Source organism: Aythya fuligula, chromosome 9 (genome assembly GCF_009819795.1).
Source record: "Aythya fuligula isolate bAytFul2 chromosome 9, bAytFul2.pri, whole genome shotgun sequence".
NCBI lineage: Eukaryota > Metazoa > Chordata > Aves > Anseriformes > Anatidae > Aythya > Aythya fuligula.
Window position 1 is genome coordinate 11,202,603 of NC_045567.1, and position 20,886 is coordinate 11,223,488.

At 42.7% G+C, this 20,886-nt stretch overlaps 1 protein-coding gene across 1 annotated transcript; it reads left to right on the top strand.

The window, feature by feature from the left end:
* Positions 1-115: 115 nt before the first annotated feature.
* Positions 116-20,689, top strand: TRA2B (transformer 2 beta homolog). Its single transcript, XM_032193155.1, has 9 exons — positions 116-224; positions 6,869-7,002; positions 10,910-11,072; positions 11,840-12,028; positions 13,451-13,566; positions 14,809-14,892; positions 18,521-18,583; positions 19,332-19,405; positions 20,291-20,689. Exons 1-9 carry the CDS (start codon positions 189-191, stop codon positions 20,299-20,301), a joined length of 870 nt encoding a protein of 289 aa, XP_032049046.1. The 5' UTR covers positions 116-188; the 3' UTR covers positions 20,302-20,689.
* Positions 20,690-20,886: the final 197 nt, after the last annotated feature.

A 20,886-nucleotide genomic window follows, 5' to 3' on the forward strand; every position in this document is an offset into this window, starting at 1 on the left:
TAATGGGGCGTGGCTTATCTTAGAAGGGGCGGGGCTTCCCCTCAGCGCGGCCTCCGGGGTGGGCGGGGCGTGGCGCGCGCGCGCGCCGCACGTCACTTCCTCTGCGGAGAGCGCTGGCGCCGGGGACGGTCGGGTGGTGTCGGCGCGGCGGCGGCGGCGGCGGCGTTGGGGAGCGGCGCGGCGGGACCATGAGCGACAGCGGCGAGCAGAACTACGGCGAGCGGGTAATGCACGGAGCCGCCCCGCCCCGCCCTGCCCCGCGCCGCCCCGAGGGCAACGCCATCCCCCCGAGACGCCCACAGCGCTCCGAGCCGCCTGGGCTGGGCGGGGAGCGCCCCGCTGGGGGCCGGGGCCCGGCTGGGCTCGGCGGGGGAAGATGGCGGCCGGTGGGGGGGGAGGGGAAGGAGGGAGGGGGGCGCGCGGCGGGGCCGCCCGGCGCCATCTTGGGCTGGTGACCGGGCGCGCCGAGAGGGACAAAATGGCCGAGGGCGGGCGGGCCGCGCCGCGCCGCCTCTGCCCCGCCGCCAGCGTGGCGGGGACGGGCTGGGGAGCGCGGAGCCTGCGGGATCCTGAGGGATCCTCGCCCTCCAGCCGGCTCCCGGCAGGTCGCCCTGCGGCGCTGCCCCCCCCCCCCCCCCCCCCCCCCAAGCCTGCTCGCCACCCTCCCGGCGCAGCCGCAGCCCCGCGGCCCGGTGTCCGGGGCTCTCCTTACACGCAGGCGGCGCTGGGTGTGCAGCCTCCGGCGGGTGGCCCCGGGGAGCTGCCCTGCTGCTAATGCCGCAGGCGTGCTGAGCTTCACGTTGGTAGCCAAATCTGACAAACCCATAGCTCTTCTTTAGTGAACTGGGCTCTGATTTGTTTTTTTTTTTTTCTACCACAACACACAAGTGCACTGCAGGGGTCGTTCCTGGGTTTTGTCCTTCTCGGCATCAGCCTGTAGCTTTTTAGCTCGTCGCAGCATCAGAGGGAGGTGTGGAGGTGGCAGGAAGTTGAGAATCTGAACCTTGGCTAGGGCCCGCAAAAATACTAAGTGCTGATTTGCTAAAATATCAAATAACCATCCTGGGAGAAATTGCTATGCCTTGTAGTGTTGTTCTTCGGTGAACGTGGCACTTCTTATTCAGATTCACTCTGCTAGGCCTCAGGATGGGAGCGGTACTGCTTTGGGGAGGTTAGGCTAGAAAAATTTGGTCTCCTGGAAGCTGAAGTTGATAGGTGGAATTGAACACTGAAAGACTGCCATTGAAGGATTACGGACATGTTCTGCCCCAGTCAATCCCATTTGCACTGATACCGCTTCTAAGAGCGACGTGAAGATCCGTTTTCAGTGCAGGGAGCGTTCCTGCTCGCGTGCTCAAGATGGATTCCTGCATGTTAATTAAAAAAGTTGATCTAATTTATGTCGTGTGAGTCAGGCAGAAAACCTGCTTAAAATGCTAGCCTAACTTTGGTAAAGCTTCTCATGCTAACCGCATTGTATTTGCAATTAGGATGAATGCAAATGTTAAAACCCTTATTGTAAAGTCTTTTAGAAACACTTTGTATGGGATACTAGGACAGCAGTTGTCCCATACTCTTCTCTATTTTTATCTTCTGTGAATTTTATTTTTTTTAAATCATGGGTGGACAATTTTCATCATGAACAAGGCTTAAAATAAGCTGCATCTGCTTGTTTAGAAGAACGTTATTTCTCTGTAACTGAACTTTTGTGATTCATAAATAGGTAAGTTGTGTACAGCATACTTGTGTTTGTAGAGCTACAAGGTAGGACCGTTTAGCTACAAGCCTTCTATTTCAGACCAGTTGGGAGTGGCTTTTTGAATATTATTACCAGTGTTGTACATCCTTATTTTTTGCCTAGTTAAGGCTTATATTTTACTGAGTCAATGCCTTTCTACTTCAAGCTGGAAGCACTAAAGTCTGCTCTTCGCAGAGTAGGAATGCTGCTTGGGTAAATAATCTAGGATATGACTTTACAACTGTCTGTTAAGCTGTTCCAGGTCCATGCTGCCAACAAGAATTGTGCTCCTGAAAGTGTGTTCCTGCTTTCTCCCTCGTACTGCTGTTTGTGTAGTCAGTCAGATCTGGGAACTGAATCAGCTGAATTTTTTTCTGATTCCATTTCCAGCTGCGTTGGTTTGCAGACTTGACTTGATGATGTAGCCACAAGTCCTAATGTCAGCATTACGGGGATGAAGAAGAAATACCAGGTGCCATCCCAAATAATGGGATGTCCCGTTTTGGAGGCAACTTAACCTTAAACTGACTTTATGGCATAGGTTAAAAAAAAATCCCTGTCAAACGATTTTTCAACTTATGAATCATGGTGAGATTAAACTAGAAACTTTCTTAAAAATGAAGAAACCATAGATTTCCAATGCTGCCAATACATCAGATAATGGATTTTTGATAGTGCACTGAAGAAAAAGGCCACTTTTTAAAGACAATTTTGTTTTCATTCATCACAGTTGTGCTCACTGAGATGTGTGTAATTCAGGCATGGACAGGTTGGAAAGAAGGGTGGCTGAAGTCTTTTTTCCAGTATTTGCAAGCTGCAGCTAGCCAGTCTCATCCTGTGAATGCGTTAATAGTAGCAGTTGTTACTTGGTATCTGCCTGATCAGAAAGTATTTAATACAGTATCATTTTTTTTTTTTTTGTCAGAAGCACTTTAATGTTACAAATACTCATTTTGTAGATCTACAAAATAGTACTAAATTGTGGCCTAAAGAAGCAATGTGGGCAGGTTTAGAACAGCCTGATTGATAGCTTGGTGCCACCAAGGGGGCAGGTCCTTCTCCCTGTGCCTCCTTCGTGAGCTGACGCTGGGTCTCACCTCTTGGTGGCCGATTGAGCACCCTGAGCAGTCAGAAATCTGCTTGTTTTTCGCAGAGGGGTTGTTCTGGCAGCTCAGCGTGCCCAGCCGCTCACCGGGTCGGCGTGGCAGGGAGCCGGGCTTGGCGCCGAGGGTCTGTTAGATCAGCTCTGTTTTCCAGAGCACCCTCCTGTCTTTTTTTGGTGGAGCTTGGAAACCGTTCACTAAATCAAAACATTTAGGCATTGCTTAGAGTTTTTTGAGGGCAGATAATAGTTACTGAATGGCACATCCCTGGATTTACCTTGCATTAGTACTGCTTCTTGTTTATAAATCGGCTCTAACAGGGGCCTCGGCAGAACGCTGCTGTGTTTCTTGTTCTGCGGGCTGCTGCCAAAATGCCTTGCTCTGCTTTCCATCTGCGACACGGATCCCCAGCCCCCAGCAGCGACCTGGTGATCGCGTGCTTCGCAGCGAGAGGCAGAAGCTGTTATTTTTTTGTTGGATCAGCTGCTAGATTCAGTACTAGCAAGGTTGAACAAGTGTCAAGCTAGCCCCCTTGCACATGGGATGAATCTAGAGTCGCGTTAGGTAATGCACGATGGGGGGCTCTGCCTTTTGGAAGACAAGTGGGAATTGCTCAATCCCTATAAACTTAGCTTAAATCATAGTAATAATTGTGTTTGACTGTATTTTAAGTTGTGAAATAACTGAAATCTGTAACTTGCATTCCCATGAGGTTCAGTTGGATTGCAGAAGTACCCAAAAAAACTCAAACCCTTGGACCTCATTTGCATATCTTACAGCTCCTCCTGCCTGTGGAAATTTTTATCTCGTGTCCCCAAAGTCATTCTGCTGTTGTGGCTTTCCATGCTTAGAGGTTACTGTAACCTGTCCTTACGAATGTGCTCAGAGGTATTAAAAACAGTCTGTAATGCTGCACGGAAGATATTTTAATATGCCTAAAGTATGGAAAGAATAACTTGGAAACCACAACCCTGGACTTCAGGGCTTCCCCCTGAATTCCAGTGGGGGCTGATGACTGGGAAGAGCTGCAGGTGAAGATCAAGGGGTCTGGTGGTTGTTAAAATCCTGCACTTCAAAAAGTCAAGCTTAGAAACACCGGCTGGCTATTTAACGGTGAGCACCGGCTTTGATCCACTTCCAGAAGTGTTTGCATATAGGTGGGACAGAAGTTTCTCATCTCTCTTCTTCCACGTGTCACGACATGAAATTGTTTTGCCTTTTTTTAAAGCTTAAAATTCTCAAAGAGTAAAAAGTAGAAAAGGAAATCACGGTGTTCAGAACCAAAGCAAATTGTAACTGCTCTCCGCTTCAAGCCAAACATGGGAGAGGCTTGTGTGAACCCTCAGCAGGCATCAGTCTAGTGGGGCACACACCAAGTGCAGGGTTTGCAGGCTCCTGGTGTAACAAAATTTGGATAGGTGAGGTTTGCTTGGGGGCAGGGTGGGGAGGGTAACAGCTTTGAAACTTCAGGAGCTGTTACCAGTCTTAGTAACATCCAGAAAAGATCAGGTGCAGCCTTTTGAGGCTGGAAGTGAGGAGGAAGTGATGTAAGCCTGTAAAATGTGACAGAAGGTAAGGATTTTGGAGAAGGGTGGTCCAGAAACAAAATGCGAAGGCTGAAAAACAGGAACATTTTGTAAAGTTTGAAGTTGGTAAAGGAAAACAAGCCAGCTGTTTTAATTTTCTATTTTAACACACAGGTGTCTTCAGGTTTTTCCTAAATTCCTTCCTCTGATGCTAGGCATCCGGTTTCCCCACACGTGCTAACATAACATAGCAAAGATTATCCTTTTAAAAAAAAAAAAAAACAAAACAAAAAACTATCAGCGAGATGAAGACTTCAGTCATTTGCTTATGTGAATACCTCTTCACTATATTTCCTCAAAGCTTATTGACTTCTAAAAGCTCTGAAAAGGGCGCTCATGGGCAAGGTGCTCCCTGCTGCTTCCCTCCCGCAGCACCGTGCGTTCCTCGTGTCCTTCCCAGCCTTAGAGCTGCTGTCTTTGGGCATCGCTCCTTCTGCCTAGCTTCAATCTGCCAAGAGTTACCTCTAGTGAATGGAAGTAGTTTTCCTCCAAAGAACAGCAGCTTAGCGCTGGTTTTCATCCATTCTTCAAACCTTGCTTTGTCTAACTCTAAGATTTCTAAAGGCTTCTTGTGGCTAACATCATGCATTTGCTCAGAACTCAGCTCCAGGCATTTATTTTTTTTCTTTTGAAGGTAGTAATGGATTTAGGGTAAAGTCGTTATTTGTAACTTAGTTCTCGATGCTTGCACTGCCCTCTGCAGGGTTTGTAAGTGTGGTGGCTGTCGTTTAAAACACTTCCGTACACAGATTGATAAAGATTGATAAAGCCTTGCCGACTTTGCTTTATTTCTGTTGCTCTCGGTATTAATTCAAAATCTGCTTCATCCTGCAAGTTCCTCCACCCCAACTGGTACCAGCATGGTAGGCAACTGCCAACAGCTAAACGTGATTGTATGTCACATGGAAGTGGTTTAAGCACAATTAAATATTGGTTTAGCTAATGAATTTCTGGATGCTTAGTCTGAAATGCCTATAAAGTTGAGTGTTCAGATTTAAGAGATGTTACAGAGATAAAAACAAGAGGTTTGGAAGAAATTCAGGTAGTCTGACATTGTTAGTAAGCGCTCCTGCTCGGACTTGTCACAAAACTTGGAATTGTTCCAAATAGATTTTTGCCGCTGAATTTTAAATTTCCTCTGAGCTCTTGAAATAATACCTCCTAGGGTGTTCACGCCAAGCGTCTAAGCCACGTGACTGAAGTTGAGCATTATTCTGCTTCACAAAAATCCAAGCTGAGAGCGCTGACTAGGTTAGGTCACCACCAGAGTTGGTTGCAAGCACGTAGCAGAGCAGAAGGGCTGCTGTTCCAGCGCAGCGTGCGAGCGCTTAGCACAGAAGTCTGGTTTTGCTCGGGAAAGCTCTCCCTTAGAAGCTCGAGCCCTGCGCCTGTAACCAGCCTTGCGCGGGCAGCGTAGCCGTGAGCGTGCTCGTCACAGCGGGCTGCCAGCCTGGAAGGCTGCCCCCGGCATAACACCGAGTGAAGTCGCGGGAAGACCGAGCGCGCTGTGCTTCCTGCCTTCCAGATCCTGGCAGCTCGAGGCGTCTCTGGCCGCAGCAGGGACTTAGCTTGGCTTACGGCACTTCTTGTTGATTTTGTCTAAGTGTGTGGCTGGCAAAGTACTTGAGTTTCCGAATGCTAGAATCGATCAGTAGACCTTCAGTTGATCTGTTGTGCACTTGCTGTTAAATGTAGGCATAAATAGCGAATCCAGCTGCTTAGTGCTTAAAGTTAAACTGAATTGACTGAACCTGTTTATAAAATAGTAGGGAATTCGGTAGATTCAATTCTTGAACTGCATATGTAGTAAAAGTCCGCAGAACATTTTTTTTTCTAGTTTCAGTTTTGGCACTAGATTTTATCCTGGAGTTTTTAAATATTCTTCATCCTGTTCTTTTTCTATTAAGGTTAATGTTGAAGAAGGAAAATGCGGAAGTCGCCATTTGACAAGTTTTATAAATGAGAATTATTTGAAGCTCAGGAATAAGTGAAGCTGAAATTTGAAAAAAAAGAAAGTGAATGCATGCTAATTATCAGACCAGAAGTCCCACTTGGTAGAATATTGAGCAATTTGTGTGAAGTGGGGAAGATGAAAGAAGTCAGAATTTGAAACGGAAGAATGAAGAAAAGGAATAAAAATGAAGTTAAGATAAGAAGTAATCTGGAATCTGAAAGCACTACGCTAAGTAATTACTAGTCTGTTTATGTGTCCCTGTATATTTTGCTAAACATGCATGCATTATCTGTTTAATAGCAAAAGTATATGCAGGGTAAAGAAGTGTCTACCAGGGAAAAACTTCTTAAAAATCTAGGCAGTTCTAATGCCAACTGCCCGGACACATAGATATGAATTTTTACCATTTATTTCACTGGAGCTTGTTTACAGACCTTAGGTCAACCAGAACTTGTATACAAATTAGGCTTTCAATATCTGCGTGCAGGAATCCCGTTCTGCTTCCAGAAGCGGAAGTGCTCATGGGTCTGGCAAGTCGGGGAGGCACACCCCTGCAAGATCTCGATCTAAGGAGGATTCAAGGCGTTCCAGGTCAAAATCTAGATCCAGGTCTGAATCCAGGTGAGTTTACTTTTTACCTCTTCCTCCTCTTGCAAGTCAGTTGTCTTTGGATTATTATGTCAGAGATGAACTGAAGTCCTCTGTAGCCCAGTTCTGTTTGCAGAGGTACCTGGTGATCTGTGCACGCGGAATGCAAAGGGGCATGTGTGGTTTCTGGATTTGAAAAGCTAAACTATTGAGCTAGATCTTTGCAGCTTTTTCTGAGAGGTATTCTGCTACGAAGGCTTGTATCTCTGCTGAAGTAGTGTGTAGGTGCCCTGCCTTTTAAGTTTATCTTAAATAAGAAAAAAAAAAAAAAGGCTAGCTTCTGAGCGGAAAGCGCTAGGGGCTCTAGATCCTAGTTTTTCTGCGTGTTAAAATAAATTAGTATATCAGCATATTTTACACTTCAGGTCACCTTAATCTAAAGTGTTTTTTTTCACTGGAAGCAATGATGCTTCCAGAGTAGTTCATGGTATATTCCACGAGAAAGATGCAGATAAGTATAATAAACGTGAACGTCAACTGACATGTCTTACCTTTTAAATATGTGTTAATTCAACTTGAAAACTAACAAGCTAGAAAAACTCGAGACAGCTTCCTAAGTGCTCAGAAAAGTTGTGGAGAAAGTAGCTTAATTACTGTCATTGTTCCACAAGTGGATGCTATGAAAATGCCTTTTGGGCTGTATCACCAATCCTTACCTGTTAAACAGGCTGTACGCAGTGACAGGATTTCTCTTGAAACTGCTAACAGGCTTCTAACTGAGACATAAAATGTGCTGAGAGCCTAAAAATAAGATGATAAACGTCACTGCTAGCCACTTAGCGTTGGACTTAACAGGGGTGTTGTGTAAGGGGTACGTATTTAAAAAGAAATGAATGGAGAGGCAACGAAGCCTGTAAATGGCTGAATGACGTTATTTTTTCTGAAGAGTCTAGATAATGCAGTGCTGACTACGGAAATAAATGTGTAGGTGATACCTTTAGTCATTCGTAAGTGTTCAGAGAAGAAAAACAACCAAAAAAAGCTCGGGTTTCAGTGGTGGGGTTTCCAGCTGAGCTGCTCACAATACATTTTTGTGTATGAGCACTGAATTAGGCTTACCAAAGCCTGGGGGTAAGGGTGTGGGAAGGATGACATCTCTGGAAGACATCATGCAGTCGCCCATGATAGAAAACAGTATTGAATGCTGTGTTTATCCCTGCTTGCAAGATCAAAATGATCAGTTTGAAAGGCTTTTGTGAGAAGGTAAACACTTTGGAATTTTGACAGCAGAGAAATGGGTTTGTTTTTTCGGTGTATTTCAGGCACAGTCACAAGTGTCAGATTATGCACTTGAGAATCCCTGCAGTGGGAGAACAAATGTCAGGTTAAATGAAGAAATACTTGGAGCTGCTAGCATCAGTAGACTCCTAGGACAGCCTAGGAAAGGTCTGGTCCAAACCCGAGTTCAAGACAGAGTCAGCTGGGGGTTCAGGTGGTGTTCCCAGGGCTTTATCTAGTTGAGTTTTTAAAAGCTTTGAAGGTGGAGACCACACATGTTCCTTGGCCAGCCTTTTGCCTTTTAATGTGGCCAGCAAGTCAGGACAATCCAGCATGCCCTTCTGCACCCCAATCATAACCCCTTGGGCTTCCATGGTCTTTCCAGCACTGTGCTTCCCACTTGCCAAATAACTACCTAGGAGTGCAATCACACACAGACTGCAGTCTGAAGTGACCAGGCAAATCACTTGCTCTTGCAAGGACTCCTTTAAATAGTACCCGGGCATCTGGCACTTTTGCTTTTCGATGAACAGCAGTAGATGCTTATGTCTACGATGGCTTCCTGAGCATTTAACAGCTGTCTGCAAATTCCTGCAGCTGGAAATACTGAAAGTATGTTGCAGAGTTAATTGATTCGTTAGCAGATTTGAGCGGAATTGTGTCAAGGCATGTGTTTCGAACCAATATACTTGATTCTATTTTCAGTGCCATCACTCATCTGGATGTGATCACGAGCAGGTCACCCAACTGGCTCTCACCAGAGATAACATTGTGAGATCTTTCATATTTCGTGGTAGCTTCCATCGCAAATATATTTCTGAGTCACCAGCTTCATAAATTAAACTTTGATTGACGATCAAATCTGTGTCCTGGCGTATTTATCAGTTGGGGTGTGGACATACTTGATTAAAAAGTCCAAAGCTGTTCTTATTGAAGTTTTCATCCGCAATTTAGTGGAAACCCTGTGCAAGCTTGTTCTGTGTGTTCATGAAGTCTAAACAATTCTTTGCACCTAAGGCAGCAATATAAGCAGTTCCTATTTAACATAAGCCTTGCTCTCAGTGTTTTGTGTAGTTTAGGAGGGTCCAGCTTTTGTTTACTGTAACGGATGCATACTGTAACCTGGAACATCGGTTCTGTGTTTGTCTTCAGGTTTTCTTCATCAAAGGCTGAAATGTGGCTTTGTGTGTGTAGAGCTTCACTTACGTTCTTACTTCATTGTCTTTGTGTTTCAGGGAAGTTTTCTTTTTTTTTTTTTTTTTTTTTTTAACTTTGTTCCCCCAAATCACTTGTTCTTTCTACATACATAAGTGTTGTAAGGGGTCCAGCTAAAGTCATTTCTCTGGGACGTGCTTATGTGCTTCAGGTCAAGGAAGACAAAACTAGCTGGCTCGCTTCTGAAGAAGTCAAAGGCATTTTTTTGAGGCCTGTAATGTACAGAGTGTACGTCCCGCAGTTTGGCATTGTGGTGACACTTACCTGGTGACAAAGCCTGACAGTGGAAGAAGCTGTTAAATGCTCAGGAGAGTAAAAACTGGTTCACGTTGAGAGCAGCATTCATGCTGGTGTAGTGGTTGGCTTACTGTGAAACACGATTCTGCTGCAGTGGCTTCTGGTCTCAGTCAGCTTCCACAAACAGGGGCAAGGCAATTAAGGTGTAAAGAAGAGTATGTAAATTAATATTTTATGACTAAGAGCCTTTGAATATTAAACTGTTTAGTGTACTTCTAAGCCTTGCAGCAGCTTTCTTTGTGGTTGCCTGACATGCAGATTAGTGACTGCAAACAGCAGACCACGCTCGGGCGTAATATTCCAGTGTAAGTGCCTGCCCAGCTTTTCAGCAAAGACTGCCCGTGCTGGGAGAGCTGAGGGAAGTAGAAGGAAATGCAGCGTTTGTGACCTCAGCTCCACAGACCTGGTGCTGTCAGAGAACACTTCCAAAGAGAAGTGGGCCAAAATTAAGGAGCAGTTGCACCTTTGCCTAAATACATTTGAAGGGTGAACATATAAACATTTATGAACAGCTGATGTTAAATAACTATTGAAATACCGTAAGGTAAATAAGCCTTCTACCACTTAATTTCTTCAGCCCTCTTATGTGCTGTTTCTGATGTGTTTAGCAGATTCCTGTGCTTGTAAATATGCACTCACAAAAATATATTTGCTTTTCCATGTCACTGAAGGCAGTGTTATTCTGGAATAAGTAGAAGTATGCACCTCTGCAATTGTGCATGTTCGATGTGAAGCCATATTTACTGTTAACTCGTGTTACATTTTTCTGCTAAGTCTTCCAGAGAGAACTCTCTCAGCTATTTTAATTTTACTTAGACGCTACTGTAAATGCTGTGGATATTCAAAGCATGTACTATTTCAAACCAAGATATCCTTGTTAGAAAGTTAGAAGCTGCTGAAGAATTAAAAGCTAATTGAAGTGGATGTTGAGGTTACTGTTCTGCAGTAGATACGCTCTAGAGCATCTACAGTAGTCTTAATTGTAAAGATTGAGTGGTCAGGCCTTGAGATTAGTGACTAAATTGATTACGTCTTAATTGTGTAGTGCCTACCACAGGTCCTTAGAAAATGGCTGTTTAGACTTTGTGAGTAGCTGTTATTTTTGAAGGGTCCAGGGAAAAAAACACGACTTTTTATTTTTTTTCCTCAGATCTAGATCAAGGAGGAGTTCCCGTAGACACTACACAAGGTCACGCTCTCGTTCCCGCTCTCACAGGAGATCCAGAAGTAGGTCATACAGTCGGGATTATCGGCGACGACACAGTCACAGCCATTCCCCCATGTCTACTCGCAGGCGCCACATTGGAAACAGGGTACGTACCCTGCAGAGGAGGGGAGGAGGTGTAAACAGGCTTGAGTACGTCTTGAAGTCACTACATTCATTCCATAGGGTTTTCCACAAAATCATTCTGCTTCCTGCACTGGTCTATTTAAAAGGTATTGGTGAGGTTAATTGGCATTTGTTTTTTTGGTAAACCTTGGATTTCCCTAAGTTTGCGTAGGAACCAGTGCAGGCTAATATCAGGATATGTGCTGTAATAAACCAACAGCTGTATGCAGTGAAGGGCAGAGGCAGAGCTAGGAGGGAGGATCATTTGACTTTACTTGAGAAAGGCTGGAGAACTAAAATATTTAGTTAAAAGCTGTCTTGACATTCTCTTTATTAAGTGAGAGCATCCAATCCGGCTTGATTTTAGCTGCTGAGAGTCTCAGTTGACAGAAAGCAATGTACTTCATGTTAAAGTTAGGGGGCAAGTGATAACTAAAACGAAGATGTGATCCAGGCCCTTCTCTGTATCCATAGTCGGTAGTCACCCACTCTCTCTGGAGAGAAGACTTCAAGTACAGTAACTTTGTGTGTTCTCACTATAGTTGGTACAGGAAAAATGCAAAGTATTTCTGTGAAAGGGTGCTTGTGTATCTGTAGGTTTTATTGTAATAGAAGTGTATACTAGCAAACTAATCCAACCTCAATCTAAGCAGTGTGTTGTTGCTGATATTTTCAGGGACTCAAGTTTGTAAAATATACCACATGTTGCAAATGCAAGCATTTTTATTCTGATCTCTCTCTCTCTTTTAGGCAAATCCTGACCCAAACTGTTGTCTTGGTGTATTTGGGTTAAGTCTGTACACCACGGAACGAGATCTGAGAGAAGTTTTCTCCAAGTATGGTCCAATTGCTGATGTTTCCATTGTGTACGATCAGCAGTCGCGGCGTTCGAGAGGATTTGCATTTGTGTACTTTGAAAACGTTGAGGATGCTAAGGAAGTAGGTTGGGGTGTGGGCTGTATGGCATGTTTGCTGGGATGTATGTTCTGCCCCAGGTTGTAGCCTAGGAAAGCTTTCTGTTTGACCTTTAAAGTGGCATAGGAACCTTCTGTGCTAATCCATTTGGCTAGATGAAATGATCATAATGCAAGCTAATGTCACAGTATCTTATCTTCCCTGCCTTCTCAGGGCCTAAAAAAAAAACTTCGCACCTCATAATAAATGTCAGTGTCTTGGTTCAAAAGATATCTTCTGTGTACCAGAGGAAACAGTGAAAGGGCATGAATTCTGGTCCCAGTGCAGGCTGAGTTGTTGTATTAGTCACAAAAGCAATCTTCAGCCTAGCATGGTGCAACTGTGCCAACAAGAAAAGGAAAATAGAAACACATGTTCTCTTCAAATTATGAGATGGAAGTTCTTCCCGAGCTCCACGTGACCCTCTGTTTAGTATTACTGCTTGGAGTGCACCAGACTGATATTGCACAGTTCTCAAACGCTCAGGTGCCCTGTAGGAGCTTTAGCATGCATCCTGCTGACTTGTAGAGCTTCAGAAGGAAAGTGGGGGAGTCGTTTTTTATGGAAAATAAAAGGCCAGGCAAATATTTCTGGCATTCCTGGTCTCTGCAAGTGACTGCCTGAAACCCTAAGGGACTGGGTGAATCGAAGTGGTGTCGATACCATATAATAGATTACCAAGTGTGCTTACAAGTGCTATGGAACGGACATGGGAAGGGGAATACAATTCTATTCTCAGGCCTGCCTTGGATGGCACTGTGTCTGTGGGCTGTGATCAGGTTTATCTTCTGCGTGAGTTCTAATTCTTACCATCTGGGGTGTCTTTTTTTTTTTTTTTTCCAAATTCAGCATAAGACTTCCATGGTAGGTTGAAGCTTTGAATGTGGGCTATGCTACTTGGCAGAAAAAGAAGTGGTTTCAGGCTTTTTACTTCGAGTTTGCTTATGGCTCAAATACTACTATATTCAAGGATATGGTTGATTTTGAGAATGTCTTTGAGGGGGGGAAAAATTAAAAGAGCACCAATATGTAGACTTAACGTCTATGTATATTCTATGTTTAGTGTTCCATGTTGGAGTAGTTACGATTTCCCTACACAAGCACTTTCAAAGGCTCCTCTTAATCATGTTAGAAACAGTTAATGAAACAAATGGTAAATTATGTTCCTCTTAGGCATTTCACGCAATGTAAGTCACCTTTAAGTAATTACTGAGGCTTATATCCAGCTAGTTAGAATGTCTTAAGAGTTTATGTTCAGTATGTAAGTATGGGGCATGTGTGAAACTTAGACTTGGGTCTTAACCGAGCTCTTCTGAGGACTTTCTAAATATTTCATGCAGTGGTTAGGAGCTTGTGTTGGTACTAAAGTTCATACCTACAGCTAATTGTATTTTTATCTCTGCTTAGGCAAAGGAACGTGCCAATGGAATGGAGCTGGATGGAAGAAGAATCCGGGTAGACTTCTCCATTACAAAAAGACCTCACACACCTACCCCTGGAATCTACATGGGAAGACCAACTTAGTAAGTTACCTCCTGATTTTTTTTCCTAAAAAAATAAGGGACAGGTTATATTGTGTCCTGTGTTTTAAAATAAATAAAACCCACAGAACACCTCTTGTATATATTCCTTTGAGACCTGTTTCTGTGTGTTTTTCCTAGTTTATCAGGCTTTTACGTTAATGTGCTATTCTGAAAGTTAGTGTCTACATGTAGTAGTTTGGTATGTGGGCACAAGAAGAACATACGTCCTTGCTTCTGGCTTGCATGCAGCGCAGTAAGTGGATGTTTCAGTACTGGGAGCTAAAATATGAAAATCGTTGATGCCTAATCATATTTTTAACAAGTCTCCTTAGGAAGAGCTGTGCTAACACTGGTGTGGCTGTTTGGCAAAGCCTCAGAAAACTAGAAACTCAGCTGATAAAAGAGATTCTTCAGATTTATTTAAAAAGGAAAAACTCACATGGACTGCTATCAGTAGTAATATGTATCTTTCTACTCTTTAGTTATAAGGTGTTTAATTTATATAGCACTTGTCAGAGACTGATGCAGTGTCAGTCTGGATTGCAATAAGCAGAAACCTGTGTTCATTAGTTATGCCAAAACATGAGTTATCTAAACATTTAAGTCTGCAGTAAGAATCTTTGTTAATTTCTAAACTATTTCAAGTTGTTTCTGATTAATGGATGTTCCCCTACGTGTTCTCAAATGCTAATGGCTTTGCAAGCTCTAGTTTTCAAGAGTACATCAACAAATACTATTGTGCAGCTTTGCAGTTTACCCTATCCAAAGTGTAAACATTTGACGAAGTTTCCAAGAATGTGAGTTGTTTTCCCAAGTGGTTTCCCAATTGTTTTCCCAAGACTCTCAGCGTATGGTATTGGTGGCTGTGTAGCTGATGTTGTATTGATGCTGTAAGCTTTTTTTTTTTTTTTAATAGAGAAGTTCTTCTAAAATAAGCTTTCTGAGAGTTAAAAGTGAATGAGGAGTTGCCACAGAATGGAATTCCTCTTGTGCCTGCGATATCCAAAGGTTAAGAGGTTTCAGACAAGGAGGAAAGGAGCAGTCGTAAATTCAAGCATTTTAAAAAGCAGTCTTAGGTAGATCTGTCTCCATCTGCATAGGTGGGAAACACTCAGCCATCACTTAAATGGTCAGGAAAGGAGGTAGTCATTTAAGCCAGTTAAAATGGTGTGTACTTGACTGGATGCACTGCGAACAGTGCTTTATATTTTATTAAATGTAATTCTCTTCCATTACTTGTAGCGGCAGCTCTCGACGACGAGATTACTATGACAGAGGATATGATAGAGGATATGATGATCGTGACTATTACAGCAGATCATATAGGTGAGGCAATATTTGTAATTCTGGACTACTTTTTGAACTGTGCTTTCTTATCTTTGTTTCTACCTTCAGAAGTATGCCAATATGTTTTTATGCTCATCTTAATTGTGGTTTCTTCGTACAAAATCTGTACCAACGAGGCTACTTGGTGTAAAATAGATTAGTGGGAGATATACTTCGTGCTGTTTAGCAGGAGTTAATCCATAACGCTTTTTTCAATCATCAGTAAGTTCTGAAAAACAAAGTAACATTCTCTGTACTCTTTTTTCAAAAAGAATTCTTTGATTCCTCTATTACCATTAAAATGGTGGCAATATAGGTGCTCATTAATATTAGAGATTGTGTTATAACGCCAAATTACTTTCTGAGTGTAGTAGACAAAAAGTAGGAAGTGGTCACCAGGATCCCCTGTTAACAGTAGACATTTCAAGCACTGCCAGAAATGAGGAATCAGAAGTTGGAAAGTGACCTGTTCTATACTGGACATTTTCATGAAAAAGTTCTTTTTTGTTGTTGTTGTTGTTTTTAGCGTGCTCTTGTCAGGCTGTGTGTAGATGATCTACTTGAGGGACTTGCGTATCTTCTGTCTGTCTTCAGTCCAAACTTAAGTGTTGAACAGTAGCTAGCTTCACCAAAAGAAGCGTGAATGTTCAGGTGGCAACAGATTGTCAGAAGGTTGGTGAAGTTAGTACAGAATCTGTTGAAAATGTAGTTGGTACTTCATTGGTTTTGGAGACAGAGCTCACTTATCTTCAGCATTCTCCATTTTGACTGCCGAATGAGCTTTTCCCATGTGAAATTCCCAGAATTTGACTGGGATGCAATTAAGTCGGACAGCAAGATGACAATTCATTTTTTCTGTCTGTAATTGCCCAATGTTTAAGAACGTCACTTTAAATGGTTGCGGAACCTTTGTTCAGTACGTGCAGCAGCACTGAGCTGTTTGGCTAGCTGTAATACGTCGGCACTGGGTGCGTTTGTGACCTGCCTGCTGCCCACAGCGCATTGGAGACGCGTGCGTTTGAATTGCGTTATCCTATTACACCTCAAAGATGATGAAAATGCTCAATTCTGTGATCCTCCTAGCATTCAGTACGCTCTTCTGTTCCTTCCTACGTGTATAAGAAATATATTCTATATGCTTACATTGGTATTTGTGTGGTGATCCTCAATCACTGAGGGCAGCTGTCTTTCTTACCCCTCCTTCTACTCTCAGACACTTTCTTCTTACCTTTAGCCATTGCTTCTGTTTCTCACCTCCCTGCCTTGCTTGTCTGATTTAAAGCAGGGGCCTTGTTTCTTCAGGTGTTTCAGCCCTGCTAGAGGCAGGGAGAGGTGCTCCACCTCCTTACAGTGAATGCAGGAGACACAAGTGTTCTGCACACAGCTCTGGGAACACAGGGTATTTTCTGCCTCTGTACATTTCCCTACTGTGTCAGCAGCTTTGAGTGTTTTGGAGAACTGTAGCAGGATAAATCTGACTAAGCATACACCAAGACTTACTGGTTTTGCCTTGCCAGCTGTTGCATGTAGGCTTTCATGAAGTAGCTGTGACACAAAAGTGTATCTTTGACCAAACTTTGTTTATTTCAGGGCACTAGGTGCAAAAACTTGCCCAGGATAGTTACTGCTATAATGCCTAATTTCCTTGCTGGATTTCAATTCATTATTTTTAGGACATTGCGTGAAGCAGCTCCATAAAATGCTGGGGAACAGACATGTGTCTTAAAACATAGTCTGCTAAACAGTCCTTGAAATCTGCTGTTTGTTGCTTGTGTGTTCTTGAAATGTAATTTGTTTGAGGTTATGGTATGACAAAAGTCTTCTGCTACCAGGTGTTACCTTTTGTTATCCCTGATGGTGCATTGTGGCTCGGATCTTTGTAAAGCATTATCAGAAGTGTGAATTACTTCACTTCTGGGTGTGTGCTAGTCAGCATAGTTGCAGAGACTGATAGTGAACGACTGATAGTGAGGAGGATGTGGATTAGGAGAGGAAAAGCACACTAATAAGAAGTGATGTGAGAAGATGAGCTACTTCAGTTAGTGTACTAGTTTGTGTAGTATATCAAAGTTCACAGCTATGCTTTGGTTCAGCACTTCGAGGCAGTCATGCTCCAGGCGATGTTCTGACTTTCCTGTGTGCTCTCCCGTCCTGTGTCTGTCGCGTGAATTAGGGCTTTGGGGGAGAAATTCTCAGAGTATTGACAGGTCCAGCAAGAATGATTTCCATTCCCTGAAAAAAATCAGGGAATTTTTAAAAGCTTTCTGCAGAAACTGTCTTCTTGGATATTGATACTGCAGATATTGAAATCTAGCAGATAAAGATTGAAAATAAGCCACAGATACGCATGGCTACTTAACAAATGCCATGATCTGTACCAGTTAAATACCTACTTCTTATCCTGCAGGTGTTGGTTGAAGGAGAGAAGAATAGTGTTGCATGTAAAAACGTGTAGATACAGAGCTTAGTGCCGTGGTTTAATGGTGGACTTGGCAATGCAAAGCTAAAGGTTGGAGCAGGTGATTTTAGAGGCCTTTTCCAACCTCAGTTAATTTATGATGTGCCATGGGTGTTCCTTCGACAGGAAAGGGTCTAGGGGAATATATAAACTTAACATCTGTTTTGTACTCTGCCCCCAGAAAATCAATTGGTAACAATTACTTTGCATTTTCTTTCTTCCTCGCCTGCTGTGTAGAGAAGCCTTAAGGGCATTTTCAGGACAGAGTTCTCATACTAAAACTTTAATTTCCCCATAATTTTCCCCATGTTGCTGTGGGATGCTTAGTCTTGTCTGGAAAAGTGTCTGTAAACTGAAGAATAACCTAAGAAGTATGCACACTGGCTATCTACCAAATGGGGAGGGAGGACTTCTGGAGGAAAAAACACGAAGTAAAATAGACCTGCTGATCGGAAATGTGGTGGTTTTTCTGTCTTAAAATTATAGCCTTTTTGAGCTGCTGTGAGCCATCTGTGGTGGTCATCCCTGCTCTGTAACGCAAGCTTGATGCAATCTCCTCCCAGTAATGCTTAGCTGTATCTAAATCTGTGGAGGTACTGGACTGGCCACTAAATATCCTTCAATATTACAATGTATTGTTTCAGTTCTGTGCAACTTCTACTGCTGTTTTGAAGATGCCCTTGTTTAAGCGTGATTAAGTGAAGTGTTAAAATAAAAGGGTGTCTGCTTTGCCCCTGCCTCAACCTTGAAATCAACTTGCTCATGTTTCCTCAGGACAGCGAACTGATCTCACTGCTTTAAAAAAATTAAATAAAAAAATTGCTTGCTTGGAATGGGTAAGCATCTGAGAACAGGAGTGCTCTTAGAAGCAAAGGCTCTGTACCAATCTCAAACTGCTGCTCGTTGGAGAGTATGCCCTTGTAAAATACAGCAATGGGCAGCTGAGCGTGAGTCCTCTCTTAACTGTTCCTTGCTACTGAATTCAGCCAGCTCATCCCAGTGATGCAAAAATGAGTGTAATGAGGAAGTAATTTTGTCCAGTGTAGGTACCAAATGCTTTCTTGTCTTCACATCATTTTCCTGTATTTGACAATACTTTTGCTTGTGTGGCAATATTTTTATTACTTCACTTTATAAATTTTTAAAATTGATCTGCTTTTGTCTTCACAGAGGAGGTGGTGGCGGCGGCGGAGGAGGATGGAGAGCTGTTCAAGATAGGGATCAGTTTTACAGGTACAACAGGAAAGCTGTTGGTGTCTGGTTAACAACAGAGATACTCATATATGGTATTTTGGGGATGTTTGAATCCAGTCTTGGATAGCTATAAACATACTACAGCAGTCGGGTGGCTACTGAATGTTTGCCACTTCGCCGTGAGCAGTACAATTTATTTCAAAGTTTCCCTCATCAAGGGGTGAGGTTAGTATAGGGTCAGGTTAGTGCAGCTTTGCACAGGAAAATCTTCTGATCTATGCCAAGAAGTTAATGTCCTGAATGGTTTTCTTGAATGACAATTTAGGGGATTAGTGGAAATAAGCAAGGAAATGCAAAACTTTTGCCTGGATTGGAAGAGTATCATAGAGTTGAAGGTGGGATTTGGGAGGTGGCAGCAGAGAGTGCTGTTCAGATCAACTCTTCATCTAGAACAAGTATTTTAATTTAAAAGTTAAGGTGTGATTTGGCTTACTCTGCTTGTTTGGGATGCTCTTGGCTTGAAACACAACACTTGGACACAGTCAGATGCACAAGAGAGCATAATTCCTTTATTAGTCAAAAGTAGTATTAATCTGACTGCTTGCTCAAAAAAAGGGTAAGAAATTTCAAATGTTTGCTCTGTTATCCAGTATAAATGTTGATCAGCTCTTCATGTGCTCGTTAGCTTCTCCTGATAGCAGGATTGAGAGATACCCACTAAAAGCTGCTGCCACTCATCTGCCACAGGCTTTAACGAAGGGATTGTTTCTGTTCCTTTCTTCCACAGGAGGAGATCACCATCCCCATATTACAGTCGAGGGGGCTACAGATCTCGATCCAGATCTCGATCCTATTCACCTCGTGAGTAGTTACAGCTCTCATGTCAAAAGCAAATTTCCACTTTGCCTGAACTTCTTCCTTAGCTTTTCTATCCCCTAATAACTTCAGTGTGGTTGTTTTTTTTGAACTACGGTTCCCTTTAAAGTTTCATTGAGCAACTGGCAACCTTGAGGGCAGAGCAAATATTTAGTTTGCAACAAAATAAACTAGGTAACACCACTTTTTCTTTTTTAAGAAAAAAAAAGTCTGAAGTAGCACTTTTTTTTCTTGGGAACCCAGTTACGACAGCACTTTGTAGCAGATTGACAGTTTGGTTGAGTCTAGGACAGCAAAGCCAAATAGTCAACCCTTGCAGGTTCTGGTACTGGAACTAAAATTCCTGATAAGTTGCTGAAGAGAAGGCTAACTCAGTCTGGGACTTAAGTGGTGCTCTTCTCCAAATTGCTTATTTGCACGAAGGATAAAGCTGTGTTTTTGCAGAAAGTTAATAAAACACAATAGCATTCCTAGCATGCTCCCTTTGAAATGGATACACCCTGCATGACTAGGTTCTGTTCTCACCTTTACCATTTGTGTCCAGATGAAAACAAGTGTAACTGCTTTTCCTGATACATGGGGAAACTGGCTTCAGCCCGTTACAGTGTGTATCACATGCTGAAACATCAGCCCTGTGCATATATGATGTGAACTGGGCTTTTTCTTCAGGAAGAAACTTCCTGACAGAAGAGTACTGACATCGTACTTTGTTGTAGACAAGTTCCTCATAGCTATTTAATGAAAAAATACAAGACACTGGGCACTTGAATTTGCACATTTGAGGCATATCTGTAAAGTTAGGTATGGAACTTGTAAAATCCGTTGATGCTTGGAAGTCTAATTGTATATATTGTTTGTTTTTTTTTTCAGGTCGCTATTAAAGCATGACATGTAGAGGAATTTCTAGCTACAGCCTTTGAGTTGAAATTGCAAGTTTGTGGACAATATTTTTATTGTCTCTTCTGTTTAAACAAGTGAACAGTGCCTAGTGAATAGGTGACTTTTACACCTTTTATGAAGACTACTTCTGTGATGTTAAATGCTGTTTCATTCTGCATATTTGTGTAGTTTGGTGCTTCGTTTCAAGTTGTGTTTTGAAAGGAGTATGTTTTGCATGTATTTTTTTAGTCTCAATTTTGACTCCTGAAAGGTTTCTATTGTAAAGACAAACTGTTCAGTTAGTTTTTTCTACTGATTCCAAGGTATTCTGAAGATCAAAACCTGTGTAAAATGCTTTCAAAAAGTGAAAAATAAAATAAAAAAGTTTGATTTTTTTTTTCCTACTTACTTTTTCCAAGTCTAAGTTACGTATTGAAAGGGGACTGCTACACTTACTTAGTATTCCATAACCAAACCACAGCAAAAAAAATCCAGAAGTAAAATTCACACTAAGTTCGTGTTGTTGGGTAATTGCTTTCTAGGTGTAATGCTTCAGGTCTGTAAATCCAGGGTGTAGGGAAGTCCAT

What these genes read in the sequence shown, in the direction of transcription:
- TRA2B (XM_032193155.1), top strand. Translation starts at nt 189, where the DNA reads ATGAGCGACAGCGGCGAGCAGAACTACGGCGAGCGG. An exon ending in AGCAGAACTACGGCGAGCGG is followed by an intron (nt 225 to 6,868) that starts GTAATGCACGGA and finishes ATCTGCGTGCAG; the next exon opens with GAATCCCGTTCTGCTTCCAG. An exon ending in GGCGCCACATTGGAAACAGG is followed by an intron (nt 11,073 to 11,839) that starts GTACGTACCCTG and finishes TCTCTCTTTTAG; the next exon opens with GCAAATCCTGACCCAAACTG.